This window comes from Ranitomeya imitator, chromosome 3 (genome assembly GCF_032444005.1).
Source record: "Ranitomeya imitator isolate aRanImi1 chromosome 3, aRanImi1.pri, whole genome shotgun sequence".
NCBI lineage: Eukaryota > Metazoa > Chordata > Amphibia > Anura > Dendrobatidae > Ranitomeya > Ranitomeya imitator.
This window is the reverse complement of record NC_091284.1, coordinates 227,628,908-227,647,636: the sequence shown is the minus strand read 5'-3', so window position 1 is coordinate 227,647,636 and position 18,729 is coordinate 227,628,908. Positions and strand designations below refer to the sequence as shown.

The 18,729-nt window shown below is 46.2% G+C and overlaps 1 protein-coding gene across 5 annotated transcripts in view; it reads left to right on the top strand.

Moving 5' to 3' along the window:
- Positions 1-18,729, top strand: part of LEMD1 (LEM domain containing 1) — a 133,877-nt gene that overhangs the window by 23,502 nt on the left and 91,646 nt on the right. Inside the window, exon 1 of one of the 5 annotated variants that reach the window (XM_069756222.1) lies at positions 18,457-18,580. The exons of the other annotated variants lie outside the window; for them this stretch is intronic. Within the exon in view, the coding sequence (XP_069612323.1) occupies positions 18,578-18,580 (3 nt within the window). The 5' untranslated portion in view covers positions 18,457-18,577. Of the gene's footprint in view, positions 1-18,456; positions 18,581-18,729 lie in introns of those variants that run through there. 5 annotated transcript variants of the gene reach the window in all.

Below are 18,729 nucleotides of genomic sequence, written 5' to 3'. Positions count from 1 at the left end.
TTCGACCCTGGGCCGCTTGACAGGAGGAAGGTTTGGAGGACCCGCCCGATCCTCCTGAGCCCGGTAAGCCTGCTGCTTCTCTGCGTGTGTCCCTCCGTGCAGGGACAGGAAAAACACTGAGGATCGGTGGGTGGAACCGGATATTTGAACTCTCGTGTGTTTCCTGTCCCTGCGAGGAGGAGGAGGATGGCCTCCGGGGTGCTGTCAGGAGGGACGTCCTGGAAAATACGGATTCTCACAAAAGGTCATGTCTGAATAGCAATTCTGGGAAACTCATTGACTTTGTTGGGAGGTCAGTGCAGTGCACTGCAAAAAAAAGGCTACGTTCACACACAGCATTTTGACTGCATCCTCACAAAGCGCAGTCTTGTGTGTGTGAATGCTGCCATGCTAATTACTCACCTTCCCCGCACCCCACGGTGATGTCCAGCGATGTCCCCTTGTCTCGGAGGCTGCAGCATTCTGTGCCTCTAGGTCCCTGCTCAGTCACATAGTGTTGTGCCAGGTCATCTCAAAGGTCCTGCAGCCTCCGGACCTGCGAGATCACCGTGGGAGCACAGGGAAGGTGAGTAAAAGCACATCCAAAAAGCACAAAAAGAATTTAAATGCTCATTCTTTTTACGGATCCGTTCTTGAGCCCACGAACAAATCTGTAAAAAGCACAGTGTGTGATTGCAGCCAACGTCACTGCATGCCACTGCAATAGTGGATCCGTACAAAAAGGGACACTGCCACACACACACACACACACACACACACACACACACACACAGTACACACACACACACAGTACACACACACAGTACAACACTCACACACACACACACACAGTACAACACTCACACACACACACACACACAGTACAACACTGACACACACACACACACACACACACACACAGTACAACACTGACACACACACACACACACAGTACAACACTGACACACACACACACACACAGTACAACACTGACACACACACACACACACACAGTACAACACTGACACACACACACACACACACAGTACAACACTGACACACACACACACACACACACACAGTACAACACTGACACACACACACACACACACACACACAGTACAACACTGACACACACACACACACACACACACACACAGTACAACACTGACACACACACACACACACACACACACAGTACAACACTGCCACACACACACACACACACACACACAGTACAACACTGCCACACACACACACACACACACACACACACAGTACAACACTGCCACACACACACACACACACACACAGTACAACACTGCCACACACACACACAAGTGTATAACATGGCCGAGTGCTATGTGGTATTTTAATGTTACACTATGGGGAATTGTAGATCTGCAACTCTTTTTTTTCATGCATAATGCAAATTGCTACCCAAATCGGATGGCACACACCGACTCATTCAAGTCTATGGGTGCGTGTATAAAATTGATCTGTACTTGGATGACATTTAAGTGCAGTCAGATTTCCGCAGACTGACAAAATGGAGACATTTGCTTTTCCATCTTCTCTGAGAGAAGTGTGATTGGAGTATTTCCATAACTGAGCCGATTCTCTTAGAAGAGACAATATGCACAGGTGTTGCCCCGGCCTAAGAGGAGACAGACTGCTGCACTAGGACACATCTCCTGATGTGATGAACGGGGCAAGAATCTGGAGTCACAAGTCCAGGCTGGATGATTCCACTATCACTGATCTACAGTGACACAGAACATTGGGGCACAGAGGAACATGATGGCTGCCAATGTTTATAAGAGCACTATGGACTGGTGCAAACTATGGGGGCAGTCACTATGTATGGTGGCGTTTTTTTTTCTAGTTCACATGGTGCATAGGGGCGTTTGGTATGAGGGGAACTCCTCACTGGCACACACTAAATGTGAGGCTCTGTAGCTGGTATTACATACAGGGGGCTCATCTCTGCCTCGCACCGCACATGCAGGGGGCACCCTTCTTTGCCCCGCCACCACACACGCAGGAGGCGCCCCTCTCTGCCCACGTCTCAATACCACACAGGGGACGCCTCTCTCTGCTTTGCCACCTCACAGAGGGTGTGCCCCTCTCTGCCCACATCTTAGCACCACACAGGTGGCCCCTCTCTGCCCCAACACCTCACACAAGGGGCCCCTTTATGCACACGTCCCAAGGATCTATATCACGACACCAGGGGGGGGGGGATGATGAGCCAGCACCCACACACACACAGGCACACAGCATATCCCACCTCCCTGCAGCGCGCACACACACGAACGCAGCACAGCTCACCTCCCTGCAACACACACACACACACAGCTCACCTCCCTGCAGCAGCAGCAACACACACAGCTCACCTCCCTGCAGCAACACACACACACACACACACACACACACACAGCTCACCTCCCTGCAGCACACACACCACACACGCACAGCTCACCTCCCTGCAACACACACACACACACAGCTCACCTCCCTGCAGCAGCAACACACACACACACACAGCTCACCTCCCTGCAGCAGCAACACACACACACACAGCTCACCTCCCTGCAGCAGCAGCAACACACACACACACACACAGCTCACCTCCCTGCAGCACACACACCACACACGCACAGCTCACCTCCCTGCAGCACACACACCACAGCTCACCTCCCTGCAGCAGCAACACACACACACACACACACACACACACACACACACACACACACACGCGCGCTCTGTGTGAGTCTGTGTGCCTGCGTGTGTGTATGTGTGCAGTGTGTGTGTGGTGGGGCTTTACATGCGGGCAGTGTTAGCAGCACCCTGCGGCTAACGCTGCCCGCTATTAAAGAGAAATGGAATTCACTCCTCTCCACGCCCATAGGGGCGTGGGGAAGGGTGAATATTCATTCTGCTTTAGCAGCGGGGACACGATCCTGTCTCCAGCTGCAGCTACTGGCACAGGACGGGCCCCCTTGACCCAGGGGCCCTATAGCCACTGGCAAGGGGCCCCTGGAGCAGTGGGGGCCCTAGGCAGCTGCTGGTCAGTATGCCAGCAGGTGTCAGTGCCAGGGCCCACCGGAGAATCCTCTGGTTCTCCGGTGGGCCAGTCCGAGCCTGCTCGGAGAACACCCGAGTGTGCTCGAAATCTCGAGTAACGAGTATATTTGTTCATCACTAATAACCAGCCAGGCAAAACTCACAGCTGGGGGCTGTAACACTCAGCGGTCAGCGTTAGCAACATTGGTTATCAATAATGGAGGGGTCCCCATGCTGTATTTTTAATTATTTAAATAATTTTAAAAAACGGTGTGGGGTACCCCCCATTTTTGACAACCAGCCTTGCTAAAGCTGACAGCTGTGGGCTGGTTTTCTCCGGCTGGTAAGGAACCATGGATATTACCCCCCAGCCTAGATGTGCCAATCCTGGCGCTATGCCTGGCTCTTCCCCCTTGCCCTGTAGCAGTGGCATGTCAGGTTGATGTCACCTTTGTATTGTCAGGTGACATCAAGCCCCAAGGTTAGTAAAGGAGAGGCGTCAATAAGACGCCCCCATTACTAACCCCATAGTTACATTGTATAAAAACACATAAGAGAATAAAGTCCTTTTAATTGAAAAAAATGACAGACTCCTTAATAATCTTAATTAAACCATACTTGCAACCTCACCTAATTCCACCGAAGCCCTCGTTCTCCTGTAATAAACCAAAAATAATAAAACAACAATATCCCTCACCTATTCGTAGTTCTGTCCCACACCGTAATCCATGTCTGTGTCTGGGGAGAAATAATCTTCAACCTGGACGGTGCCAAGATGGGACCGTCCAGGCTGAGAACCTCTGGGGACTGAACTCCGTGTGTGTGTGTGTGTGTGTGTGTGTGTGTGTGTGTGTGTATATATATATATATATATATATATATATATATATATATATATATATAATCACGCTGTGATTTTACTGAACGCGGCACATGAATTGCCAGCTTTTATTCTATCTTTTACCGAATGTTACCGACTTTTTCCGATTTGAAGAAAAATGTTTGTGTTACCAATCACGAATCCGAATGTACCATATTCGTGCAGAATATATCTTTGGCGATTGGTTTTCTGAATATATTCGCTCATCTCTACACACGAGTATGAGGTTTTTTTTTTTTGTTTGTTTTTTTTTAACCTCAGTATTTGAAAGGTATAATAGACACACGCCCCCTCTTCTGTATTATCACCCACTCCTGGTTTTGGATTACAAATACTGAGGTAAAATACTGACCAAATGCTCAGCGTGTGCATGTGGCTTTAGACTTTTAAACTACTGGCCATTACTCCAATTAGTATGCTGAATTATGGCCTATTACGGGGCTTATGTCAGGTTAACAATAAGCGCAGATCAACTATATTAAATTTCGGTGATTGATCAGTAAAATTCGGGGCTGGTAGCCTGAGGTTACACGGGTACTGCAATCCCATTTCATAAGGACATGTGAAGACAGCTTATTGAACCCATTAAATGGGTTGTCTTTGAAGCATTGCATTATGCAAAACAGCAGGCTATTTTCCATTTTTTACACCACTGATAGAAAACTAGCAATTCTTTCCATCATTCTTGCTAGGCTTTTCCTATTCTTTTTATCAATGTTAATTACGGATTCTCACCGCACCACTGATAATGAGGCGCGTCCACAAGCACATGGGTTACCTGGGACCTGTAGTTCCACAAGATGGAGCAGAGCCAGTTCGCTTTTTTTTTCCTATTGTGTCTGATTAAAAGCTTCTCATGCAAACTGCTCATTTTGCTGAGACATTTCCTCCTCAGTGGCTTCTGCAAGAGTAATGTAGTTGTACATGGCAGCCATTTAGATGAAGGGCCATTCAGATAATACGAGGAATTGAGAATCCACAGCTTTCATTTTTCTTTGAGTAAAATATAACCTCGCTCTTCCTTCTTTCTGACAAATATTACTACAAATGTCAGGATTCCTAAGAGGGGAAACAGGCTTTTGACTGACTCATTAAATTTGGCGTTAGACTTGGGAGTCATTTCTAGGGCTGACAGGCAGGGCAGAAGGTCATAGCACGTAGGGATGTTGCTAAGCAACAAAATCCTTAGTGGGGAAAATGTAGACAGATTTTCAAAACTGCCAAGAAGACAGGTGTCGAGATCCACCAAATGGTTGGTGCAAATTACCTGTTTACCTTTTAGTCAGTGAACCTCTGGCCAAACACACTGGGGGATACAGTATATCATGAAATAAAACTGAAATGCTAGTGAAGCCACACTTGATGTGATTATAGATCCACTGAACTGGATAAATGTACACGTGCTGTGCAATCTTGAATACATTGGAATAACCCAGTTTACTATATTCTCTTTAGATGATGGCTGTGATCAGTGTCTGACTGGGGTGCCAAGAGCCCATCAAAAATCAACTCCTGGGCCACACTTTTCTGCTATATGCAAATGTGACATTATTGTCAATCACAAATTTATATAATTTATGTAACAATGACCTGGGTAGTGTTAACCCCTTAATGACCGCCAATACGTCTTTTAACTGACCTGAGATATAAGAGAATAGCCTCCCCATACAGATGACAATCCAGCATCTGTCGGTTGTACACTATAGCTGACAACTTGCTGCACCAGCCACGATCAGTGTTTGCACCATCTAAATCTGTTTAACCCCTTAGATGCTGCTGTCAATAGTGACTACATCATTATAAATGGTTAACAGAGCGTGGGGGCTTCTTCTTTGTCCCAATTGGTACCCTCATATCATGATTTTGTTGTCCTGATGTTTGCCATGGCAATTCATGACCAAATAGCGGCCTTAGAGTCTGACGGCTGTAGTAATCTGTTCAGAAGTTAGAGACATTTAGGTGGTAAAAAATACACATTTTCATTTGTCATACCACTTTGCATTAATTCCTGTAAAGCACCTGAAGGGTTAATAAACTACCTGACCGCAGTTTTTGATATGTCAGGGGGTGCTGTTTTTAATATGGTATCACGTTTGTGGGTGTCCCAATATATGGGACCCCTAAAGTCACTTCAAACATGGATAAGTCCCTAAAAAAATACATTTTGTAAATTTCTTTGAAAAAATGAAAAATTGCTGCTACATTTTTAAACCTCCTAAAATGCTAACAAAATAAAATAATATTTTACAAATGGTGCTGATGTAAAGCCAACATGTGGGAAATGTTATTTATTAATGGTTTGCTGTCGTATGACCATCTGGATTAAAGGGATAATCATTCAAATTTAGAAAATTGCTAATTTTTTAACATTTTTCTCAAATTTTTGATATTTTTTATAAATAAACACAAAAAATGTTGAACAAAATTTACCATTATAATAAAGTATAATGTGTCACGAAAAAACAATCTCAAAATCACTGGGATTTGTTGAAGCGTTGCAGAGTTATTACCACATAAAGTGACACTGGTCAGATTTCAAAAATTTGGCTCGGTCACTAAGGGGTTAAATGAATAAGATTCTGCCTTTGTGTGTACATGGTCATTCAAGTATAATGTGCCAAGTACTGCTCATATAAGAGGGTGCACAGGGGCCCACCTGTGACTCTCCAACTACTACCCAAAACTACTAATATGAGGCTACTGGGAGGGAGTGGTGGGGGAACTAAACAAAAGATTCTTCATTCTCCTTCTTGGACCTATTATGAACCATGACCCTCACTACAGTTCTGGTTGTGAGTGTAAGACCGGAGTCACACACAACGTATAAAAATACGGTCCGTTTTTGATGGCTGAGATACGCAGAAAATTTCCTGAACGGTGATCCGTATTCAATGCGAGGATGCGATTATTTTTTATTTCTTAATCCAAAAACATCTGCCCCAGCCACCCCAGAAAAGGCACATCTGTAAGATGCACCTATTCTGGCACTTAGCCACTCTCTTCCCATTCCCGTGTAGCGGTGGGATATCTTCCAGATGTGCCTTTTCTGGGGTGGCTGGTGGCAGATGTTTTTAGCCAGGGGTGGGCCAATAACCATGGTCCCTTTCTAAGCTATTAATATCTGCCCTCAGTCACTGGCTTTACTACTCTGGCGGAGAAAATTGTGCGGGAGCCCACGTCAGTGTTTTCTGTGATTTAACCCTTTATTTTAACAGCTAGAGCCCCCAAATTTTGCACACAGACACTTCTAACATGAGTAGTGCGGAATATGTAAAAAAAAAAAAAAAAAAAAAAAGGGATATGTCGGGTTTGGGAAGGAGATGGCAAAGGCCGGCAACTGAATTACCGGCTTTTCTGCTATCAAGCCCTATATGAGGAAAAAAAAAAATATATATATATATCTATATCTATATCTATATCTATATCTATAATCTCTATCTATATATATATATAATCTCTATCTATATATATCTATATATATAATCTCTATCTATATATATCTATATATATAATCTCTATCTATATATATCTATCTATCTCGCATTGCACTCGTCTGTATTACGGTATAGTGTGACTCCGGCCTAACACTGGATATATTGACTTTGCTTTCATAGATTTTTCTAGCACCATATTTGGGAGCCTATCCGAACCAATATTGCTGACTTACCATTGCACTGAAGAGCTATGACAAGCTGGTACTACAGAGGGAAGCAAGCTGCTTGCTTTAAGATGCTATCAGATCAGTAATGAATCTCTCATTTGTCATCCAGTGCTTATGTGAATTCTTGGACGTATTGTAAATGTTGTGCATTGAACCACCAGTCTAGCGTTTTTTTTATTTCAGTGCTGCAATGGTGCCATTGATGTAAGTTTGCTGACTCTAGTATTATACTCACCATCTGCCATTTTCAGCTCTTCCTGGTGCTGCTCCGCTCCAGATCCACTATCTTGTGACTACAACTTCTGACTGACAGGAAGTCGGATGGTAAGGCCGTGTTCTCACTGCGTTACAGCAGCCCGTTCAACACATACGTTAAACGGGCTGCTGGAATGCAAGTACCAACTTTGGCACATCGCTAGCGCAGATAGAGCATCTGCTAGCTCTATCTGCGCTAGCAGTGACGGACCCGGAAACGCTGCAGCCCACGTCTCAGGGTCCGTCACTCAATGATGGCACATCCCTAGCGCACGCCCAATGTGGGCGTGCGTTAGTGATGCGTCCGACATTGCTTTCAATGGCGGCGTTAACGGACTACGTTACACCGCGTTATGCCGCGGTGTAAAGTAGTCCGTTTAACGGACCACCATAACGCAGTGTGAACCTAGCCTTACAGTCACAATCTCGCCATGAAAGTCTGAGAACCTTGTTTTGGCTCTCGCAGACTTGCATTGAGTTGTGACTTCTGGCTCACCCAGAGTTAAAACACTGGAGCGATTTAGGAGGTCACAACCTGCAAAAGACCAACTGGAGTGGCGCTGATAACCAATAAACGGTGTAAAGTATGGGGTGCAGGGAACTTAGAAACTTAAAAAAATGCTGGAGTACTGGTGTAACTAAAGTTTTACGGGGCCCTATGCAAGATTTGGACCGGGCCACCGGATCACCCCTGAGCATGTTGGTTAGATGTATGGGCCCTTGTAGCGTTCTAAATTCTAAAAGGTTATGTTCATATTGCGTTAAAGCAGCCCGTTCAACACATGCGTTAAATGGGCTGCGTTAACGCAAGTGCCGAAATGTGATCTGCGCTAATGGCGACGGACCAGGAAATGCTGCAGCCCGCGTCCAAGGGTCTGTCACTCAATGACGGCACATAGCTAGTGCACGCCCATTTTGGGAATGCGCTAGCGATGCGTCGACATAGGACTTAATGGCGGCGTTAACGGACTGCGTAACACCGCGTTATGCCGTGGTGTAACAAAGTCCATCTAACAGACTGCCTATAACGTAATGTGAACCCAGCCTAAGGACATACAAGTTGCAACCTGTCCCCCCCCCCCCATTATGAAGTAATGACCCCCATCTTGGGCTCCGTCCGGGTATATAGGTCCCATCCTGGTCTATATCCCCCATTCTGCTGCTGATCCTTATTGTATAGAGAGAAAGTTATTCTACTCGCCTTCCCCACAGCGCCTCATTCTCTCCTGAAGCCAGAAGCTGACTTCAAAGTGGAAACAACAGGAGCGCAAGACGTCATGTGCATGCCCACGTCAGCTAGTGGCCTCTGACTGGCAGCTAGCGTGTATTGCAGAGCACAGCCCAAGAAGGTCTCTGCACCACAATGCACTACTGTGTCTGGACACACATCCAGTTGAAATTTGCACTGTCAGTGGGCCCTTCACCCATACAGGCCTGCTCGCAACCTCTGCATGGGTATTCTAGTCTGAGTTTAAGGCTGGAGTCATACTGCCATAGAATACGGTGCGGGCCGAGTGCTATGCGAGAAAACATTGCATAGCACTCGGCCCAGTGTTAATCTATGGGGCAGCTCCCCTCAGTTTTTCTCAGCCGTATTCTGTGTGCGTGTATAATTGCAGCATGCTGCAATTGTGGCTGAGATTCACCAATGTAAGCCTATGGGTGCGAGGAAAAAAAAAAAAAAATCACACAGCACTCTGACAATGAAAGTGGTGTCCGATGTTTATGCCCCGGTATCTTTTGAAAAGCCAACAATTCATCTGCCACATATAGGAAAAGCGGAGTGACAGGATAGAATCTACTATATAATTGTCTAAGGGTCACTTCCATCTTTCTGTCTGTCACAGATATTCATTGGTCGCGGCATCTGTCTGTCATGGAATCCAAGTCGCTGATTGGTCTCGCCAGCTGCCTGTCATGGCTGCCACGACCAATCAGCGACGGCCACAGTCCGATTAGTCCCTCCCTACTCCCCTGCAGTCAGTGCCCGGTGCCCACTCCATACTCCCCGCAATCACTGCTCACACAGGGTCAATGCCAGCGGTAACGGACCGCGTTATGCCGTGGGTAACTCACTCCGTTACCGCCGCTATGTGTGACCCTGGGTGACCAAGTTTTTAATATTGATGCTGCCTATGCAGCGTCAATAGTAAAAACATCTAATGTTAAAAATAATAAAAAAAATTAAAAATCATTATATACTCACCTTCCGCCACCTTTCCTGCTCCTGGCTACGGTCCGGTGACCGCTCCATGCAAGCGGCAGGTTCTGGTGGTATGGGAGAAGGACCTGCCATGATGTCACGGTCATGTGACCGCGATGTCATCACAGGCCCTGCGCGACAAGGACCTGCCATAACGTCACGGTCATGTGATCGAACTACAACTGGCCCTCAGAAGGTATGTTTTTTTTGTTTTTTTTTACCTGTGACATATACGTGGATGGGCAATATACTACGTAGCTGTGCAATATACTACGTGGCTCTGTGCTTTATACTACGTGGCTGGGCAATATGCTACGTGGCTGGGCAATATGCTACGTGGACATGCATATTCTAGAATACCCGATGCGTTAGAATCGGGCCACCATCTAGTATTACATAACCCCTTTACCCCCAAGGGTGGTTTGCACTTTAATGACCGTGCCAATTGTTGCAATTCTGACCACTGTCCCTTTATGAGGTTAAAACTCTGGAATGCTTTAACGGATCCTGATGATTCTGACATATTTTTCTCGTGACATATTGTACTTCATGATAGTGGTAACATTTATTTGATATTACCTGCGTTTATTTGTGAAAAAATGGAAATTTGGCGAAAATTTTGCAATTTTCCAACTTTGAATTTTTATGCCCTTAAATCACAGAGATATGTCACAGAAAATACTTAATAAGTAACATTTCCCACATGTCTACTTTACATCAGCACAATTTTGGAACCAAAACTTTTTGTTAGGGCAGTCCCGCACGTCCAGATAATTCCGGTACCGGAATTATCCGTGTCCGTGTGCCAGTGCGTTTCTGTGGCACATCAGTGTGGCACACGTGCGGCACACGTGTGCCCACTGGGTACCACACGCACCGTGCAGGAGACAGCGCTAAAGTTTAGCGCTGTCCCCTGCATCTGGTGCTGAAGCCGCGATTCATATCTTCTCTGCAGCAGCGTTTGCTGTAAAGAATGTATGAATAATCTTTTTTTTTTTTTTTGTTTCTCGTGTTTAAAATTAAAATAAAGATCCATGTCCTCACCCCCCTTCCACCCCCTGTGCGCCCTCCCACTGTTCTTAAAATACTCACCCGGCTCCCTCGCTGGCTGGCGCTGCTTCCTGTCCTGGCCGCACCTTCTACTGTATGAGTGGTTACGTAGGGCCGCCGATTACAGTCATGAATATACGGCTCCACCTCCCATAGGGGTGGAGCCGCATATTCATCACTGTAAATGAGCGGCCCCACGTGACCACTCATACAGTAGAAGGTGCGGCCAGGACAGGAAGCAGCGCCAGCCAGCGAGGGAGCCGGGTGAGTATTTTAAGAACAGCGGGCGGGCGCACAGGGGGTGGGAGGGGGGTGGGGACATGGATCTTTATTTTAAACACGAGAAACAAAAAAAAAAAAAAAAAAAAGGATTATTCATACATTCTTTACAGCAAACGCTGCTGCAGGAAAGATATGAATCGCGGCTTCAGCACCAGTGGGGGGGACAGCGCTTACTGTAGCGCTGTCCCCTGCACGGCACACGGACAACGTCCGTGTGCGGTACGTGTTTTACACGGACCCATTGACTTTAATGGGTCTGTGTAATCCGTGCGCTCCCACAAACACTGACATGTCTCCGTATTTGGCACACGGAGACACGGTCCGCAAAAAATCAATGACATCTGCACAGATGCATTGATTTGAATGTGTCTACGTGTGTCAGTGGCTCCGATACGTGAGGAAACTGTCACCTCACGTACCGGAGCCATTGACGTGTGAAACCGGCCTTAGGGAGTTAAGAGTTAAAAATTGACCAGCAATTTCTCATTTTTACACCCTTTTTTTTTTTTTTTTAGGGACCACATCACATTTGAAGTCACTTTGAGGGGTCTAAATGATAGAAAATACCCAAGTGTGACACCATTCTAAGAACTGCACATCTCAAGGTACACAAAACCACATTCAAGAAGTTTATTAACCCTTTAGGTGTTTCACAAGAATTTTTGGAATGTTTAAAAAAAAAAAAAAAAAAAAATTACATTTAACTTTTCTTTCACAAAATGTACTTCAGCTCCAATTTTTGTTTTATTTTCCCAAGGGTAACAGGAGAAATTGGACCCCAAAAGTTGTTGTCCAATTTGTCCCGAGTACGCTCATACACCATATGTTGGGGTAAACCCCTATTTGGGTGCGCTCGGAAGGGAAGGAGCACTGTTTTTACATTTTCAACTTAGAATTGGCTGGAATTGTGATTGGACGCCATGTTGCGTTTGAAGAGCCCCTGATGTGCCTAAACAGTGGAAACCCCTCAATTCTAACTGAAACCCTAACCCTAATCCCAATCGTAAATGTAATCCAAACCCTAACTCTAATGGGAAAATGGAAATAAATACGTTTAAAATTTTATTATTTTTCCCTAAGGGGGCGATGAAGGGGGGTTTGATTTACTAGTGGGTTTTTTAGCGGATTTTTATGATTGGCAGCAGTCACACACTATAAGACACTTTTTATTGCAAAAAATAGTTTTGTGTCTCCATATTTTGAGAGCTATAATTTTTCCATATTTTGGTTGTCATGTGAGGTCCTGTTTTTTGTCGGACGAGTTGACGTTTTTATTGGTACAATTTTCGGGCACATGACGTTTTTTGATCCCTTTATATTCCGATTTTTGTGAGGTAGAATGAACAAAAACCAGCTATTCATGAATTTCTTTTGGGGGGGTCGCTTATACCGTTCCACGTTTGGTAAACTTGATAAAGCAGTTTTATTCTTTGGGTCAGTACGATTACAGCGATACCTCATTTATATATTTGTTTTGGCGTTTTTATACGATAAAAACTTTTATATAAAAAAATAATAATTTTTGCATCGCTTTATTCTGAGGACTATAACTCTTTTATTTTTTCGTTGATGATGCTGTATGGCAGCTTGTTTTTTGCGGGACTAGATGATGTTTTCAGCGGTACCATGGTTATTTATATCCGTGTTTTTGATCACGTGTTATTCCACTTTTTGTTTAGTGGTATGATAATAAAGCGGTTTATTTATTTTTTACGGTGTTCACTGAAAGGGTTGACTAGTGGAACAGTTTTATAGGTCGGGTCGTTACGAATGCGCTTTTACTAAATGTGTACTTTTATTATTTTTTTTTTTTATTTATTTAGATAAAGAAATGTATTTATTGGAGCAATATTTTTTTTTTTTACATTGCCCCAGGGGGGGACATCACTGCATATTATCAGATCGCTGATCTGACACTTTGCAGTGCACTGTATCAGATCAGCGATCTGACAGGCACTGCAGGAGGCTTGCCGGCGCCTGCTCTGAGCAGGCGCTTGTGAGCCACCTCCCTGCAGGACCCGGAAGGCCCCCTGAGGCCACTTTGGATCCGGGCCTGCAGGGAGGAGGAGGTAGGAGACCCTCGGAGCAACGCAATCACATCGCGTTGCTCCGAGGATCTCAGGGAAGCACGCAGGGAGCCCCCTCCCTGCGCGATGCTTCCCTGTGCCGCTGGAACGCTACGATCATCTTTGATCGCAGTATGCCGGGGGTTATTGTGCCAGAAGCGGTCCGTGCCGGATGTCAGCTGCGATAGTCAGCTGACACCCGGCCCCGATTGGCCGCGCTCCCCCCGTGAGCGTGGCTGATCGGTGATGACGTACTATCCTGTTGGTGGTCATACAGGCCCATACCACCTCGACGGGATAGTATGTCAGAAAGGGGATAACTGTATCAAAATAATATTGCAATGTTACAGACAAAGAACAACAAACCATAGCATTATCAACACTGTATATGCTGGTAAAATTTGGCTATCATACTGATCGTTAAAGGGGTTGAGGTTAAAATCTATGCAATTTCAGACTTCTGAATCCTCATAGTGCACACTGAGAGGATTCTCCGGTACCAGCACTGGGAGCAGCCATCATGTGAACACATGTATGTGATTTTCACACCTCCGGCTACATTCTGACTGATAATACTCGGCTTTGCGTATTTCACTGGCATTGAGCGAGGCTATGTACACCCAGTTAGCAAGTGACCACTTCTATGCAAATTGCGTAACTACAGTAGGTGCAAAGATTGCAATTGCACCTGGAGCCTAGAGGGCCCCAAATGTCCATTTGGCCTATATAAAAAGACCAATGCTATTGAAGACTTGGAACAATTGGGGGGGGAGGCATTGGAACTCTTGCTTTGGGCCCATGCTGTTCAAGTCACGCCACTGCACATGATCACCAACTCCCAGTGCCAGCACCGGAGAACTCACAGCGAGAGCACTCTGTGAGGATTCAGAAGTCAGACTTTAGCTTCAAACTTGGACAATGACTAACCAATAACACTGTACTAGGACTGATATTAACATTATATGGTCAGTTTATGATGGTACTAACAGGTCTACACCAGTGCTCTGCAGACCATCCATGTGTGCACAGTACAGCTTCTCACCAATGCTCTGCAGACCATATATGTGTTTATTGTGCAGGTTCTCACCAGTGATGTCTTGCTGCTGGTTGTTGTCATTCCTTTGCATTCGGTCCAGACTGCCATAACCTCTTATTTCATCTATGATTCGTCCCTGTAAAATGTAAAAAAAAAACAAATCTTGACTTTACTGATTTTCCAGGACACTTCTCCTTCTACCACCTCTACACAAACCACAACTTGTCATGCCTCATAATTATTCCCCTGTACCTCCTTTAATAATGCTCCCTTAACATCTTATAATAATGACCCTGTACCTCCCTATGATTAAAATATCCCTTGTGCTTTCTTCTTCTTCTTCTTATTATTATTAGATTATTAATAATAATAATCCCCCCCCCTCATTGTGACTCCTTGTAATAATGCTCCTAAGCAGGGGCATACATAAATAACAAGCGCCTCTCAAGTCACCGTAAAAGAGCATATCTCCCAACATTTTAAGAAAATTAGAAGGAAGTGTATTGCAGCACTTAGACAGTTATATTGCTCCTACTGAAGCCCCTGAGACTGATAACCCATTCATGACTCCTGTAGAATATTATGCCCCCACAAAGTGTGATGACCCCACACAGGTATGATTGTCCCACAAACCTTACACAAAGTATGATGCCCCATGGCACACCATACATTAAGATTGTCACCACAGCCTTCAATACAGTATGATATTCACCGCAGCCCCAATATACAGCATGAGGCATCAGACCCCCACACAGCATCATGTCCACCACAAGCTCCTATATACTCTGATGTCCATGAAAGCCCCCCATACAGTATGAGGACCCCACAGCCCCTATACAGTAGGATGTCCCTCATAACCATCCCATGCAGTATGATGAAAAAAAGGGATGTCTCAGCATAGAAATTCATATGAATAAAACTTCACTTTTATTTAGAATTTTCCTAAAAACATGGTCTCGAGCTTGTACAAGTTGTACGGTCCCTGGCAAACTACTGATGCGTTTCGACCTATGAGGTCTTAATCATGGTACCGACGCGTTTTACCAGGGACCCTACAACTTGTACAAGTCTGAGACCATGTTTTTAGGAAAGTCCTAAATAAAAGTAAAGTTTTATTCGTATGAATATCTACACTGGAGACAATGCTTTTTAAAAAAAAAATTAACCGGATTACTTACGGTAATGCTCTTTTAATGAGTCCATGACAGCACCCACTGGAGAGATAGGGATCCGCCCCAAGGAACAGGAAACCTACAGAGAGATTAAAAAAAAGGGGCGGTCCCCCTCTCCTCCTCAGTTTAATTTCAGAGTACCCGGAGGACCGCCAGTGTTAGTCAAATATTGCAATATATCATCAGGTTATAAACTTCATAGAAGTAATTACATTGGCTTTTATTTATTAGGGAGGGATGTGACTGGGTGCTGTCATGGACTCATTAAAAGAGCATTACCGTAAGTAATCCGGTTATTTACCCTTTGCCATGACAGCACCCACTGGAGAGATTTCCAGAGACCAACACCTAGGGGGGGGGACCACCGTGCTGAGGATAGTCCTGCCAAAGTGTAGGTCAGAGTCTGATGAAAGATTAAGCCTGTAGTGATTATAGAAAGTGGAAGGAGCCAACCATGTTGCGGCCTTACATATGTCTTCAATTGGAACGTTCCCTTTTTCGGCCCAGGAGGAAGCCATGGCTCTAGTGGAATGTGCTTTGATGCCCTCCGGAGGTTCTTTATGTTCCATGGAGTAGGCCAACCGGATAGCGTCCCTTATCCACCTGGATAACGTTGCTCTTGTAACTCCATACCCTTTCTTTTTTTTTTTTTTCTTCTTTCTCACACAGCGGTGTACTGCGCATGCGCGAAACCGCGCTTTCCCTCACTGCTGTGTGAGTGACCCGGAAGTGCTCCAACACCTCCGGGTCAGTAAGGGGAATCTTTCACCGCTCCCCGCATGCGCGGCCGCCATTACTCCAGCCGGCGTCTGGGAGCGGTGTGCCGGCTGCCGCTGCTGCAGTGCCCTAGATCGTGGACCGCTTACTTGCCAGTCCACGTCCGGAGCCTCCCTCGGCCGCACCTCCGCAGCGTTATATCCAGGATTCGGCGGCCCCCTTTTTGGACCCAGCAAACTCACATGCCGGACAGACGAGGGGGGAGCCGTCTAATGGAGTCTCCCCCGACGCCGCTTCTGGCCCGCATCCCCTGCCGTTCCCGCAGAGACCGCACAGGCGGATGCTTGTGGCCCAGGTATGATCCTCTGTAGTTTTCCAGAGAATCCAGAGATCCTGTCCCCTGGGAACAGGAAACCTAAACTGAGGAGGAGAGGGGGACCACCCCTTTTTTTATCTCTCTGTAGGTTTCCTGTTCCTTGGGGCGGATCCCTATCTCTCCAGTGGGTGCTGTCATGGCGAAGGGTAAAAAAATGTCTGCTTGCAATTTTACTACACCTTTGATCAGGGTGGCTCCATGCGTGGATGGACCTTGGAATCTAATGAAGCCTGGTGAGCTGACTTTATCCATCTCCCCCTTACTAATTGACTTACAGTATGATGGTCAGCACAGCCCTCAACAGAGTATAATGTACCCCATAGACCTCTAGAAGGTATAATGTCCACCATATCCACCCTACACAGTAAGCTGGTCCTCCCTACAGCCACCCCACACAGTATAATAGATCCCTCATACACTATCGAGATCCTCCATAGCCAAAATAGTCCCACAAGCTCGCTGTCTCGGGGTAATCCTTGACACTGATCTCTCCTTCAAACCGCATCTCCAAGCCCTTTCCACTTCCTCCCGCCTTCAACTCAAAAATAATATCTGGAACTCTCTACCACAACATATCAGACTCTCGCCTACCATCGAAACCTTCAAAAAGAACCTGAAGACCCACCTCTTCAGACAAACCTACAACCTGCAGTAACCACCGATCAACCAAACCGCTGCATGACCAGCTCTACCCTCGCCAACTGTATCCTCACCCATCCCTTGTAGATTGTGAGCCTTCGTGGGCAGGGTCCTCTCTCCTACTGTACCAGTTGTGACTTGTATTGTTCAAGATTATTGTACTTGTTTTATTATGTACACCCCTCCTCACATGTAAAGCGCCATGGAATAAATGACGCTATAATTAATAATAAAAAGATTATTGGGAAATGAATTGTCCACACTAGAATGTATTGGATCAGTGAGGCTAATGACCACAACCAGAGGTAGCAGCGCTTTGGATGTAGTGCATGTTTGCTGCCATCTATTTGACACAGGTGAATCCACATGTGAACCGTGTGGATTTATTACATCCAATACATTCTATTGTGGAAATTTGTTAAGAGTCTCCGCAAGAGAAATTGCAATGATGCAGATCTGAAAGATGCACCCCATGTCAGTCTCCACGGGTGATCCGCAGGTACACGGATGGGACTTCTAGAAATCCTATCCACTATGCTGTAACATCTGGCAGCATCAAAACCCCAGCAAATCCTGAACGTGGGCTGCTGTCCTGGAGACGATCAGCATTCTGCTGCTGTATGACCTGCTGGAACCTGTAGGGGGAGCGCCTGAGCAGCCTTCTCTCCGTCTGTCAGCTCACTGTGGCTGCAGGCTGGAGTCTTCCTGTAACGAGGAGGTATCCTGATATCGCGACTGGCCTCTCTCCTGATATCGTGACTGTAATGGCCTCGGTTACACCAATATGTTTTTCAGACCTCTATTTGTACACGGTAGCACACAAGATACTTCCTGTCTTGGACATGCGTTGCTGTGTAACGTAGCCATATTGGTTCCAGCCCGTGAAGCTCGGACCAGCAATAGCCCTATTGCCTGGCCGTGCTGGGACCTGTAGTGCAGTAGCTGCGCCGCACGCCGTCAGTAGACTAGGCTCACGGCCACGCCGCTGTGGTGATATCCCGTGGGTAATGGCACTTGTAGAGGGGCGGGGCCTGGCGTGTACAGCAGAAGAGGGCGGGGCCTGGCGTGTACAGCAGAAGAGGGCGGGGCCTGGCGTGTACAGCAGAAGAGGGCGGGGCCTCCGCGGCTCTGCTGACAGGACGCAGAGGAGGCAGTGGCCGCACGGCAGTACGTGCACGCAGGGGAGGGAAGCAGCATGGTAAGCACCAGCGCACTGCCGGCCTCTGTACATGGCAGTAGTCGGCCTCCCTTCCCCCTAGTCCCCCAATACTTCACCCCTTTCTCTCCTGCCCACCCTGTGCCCCATAATAACGTGTTTATCCCTTCCAAACCATACAGCTATCATGT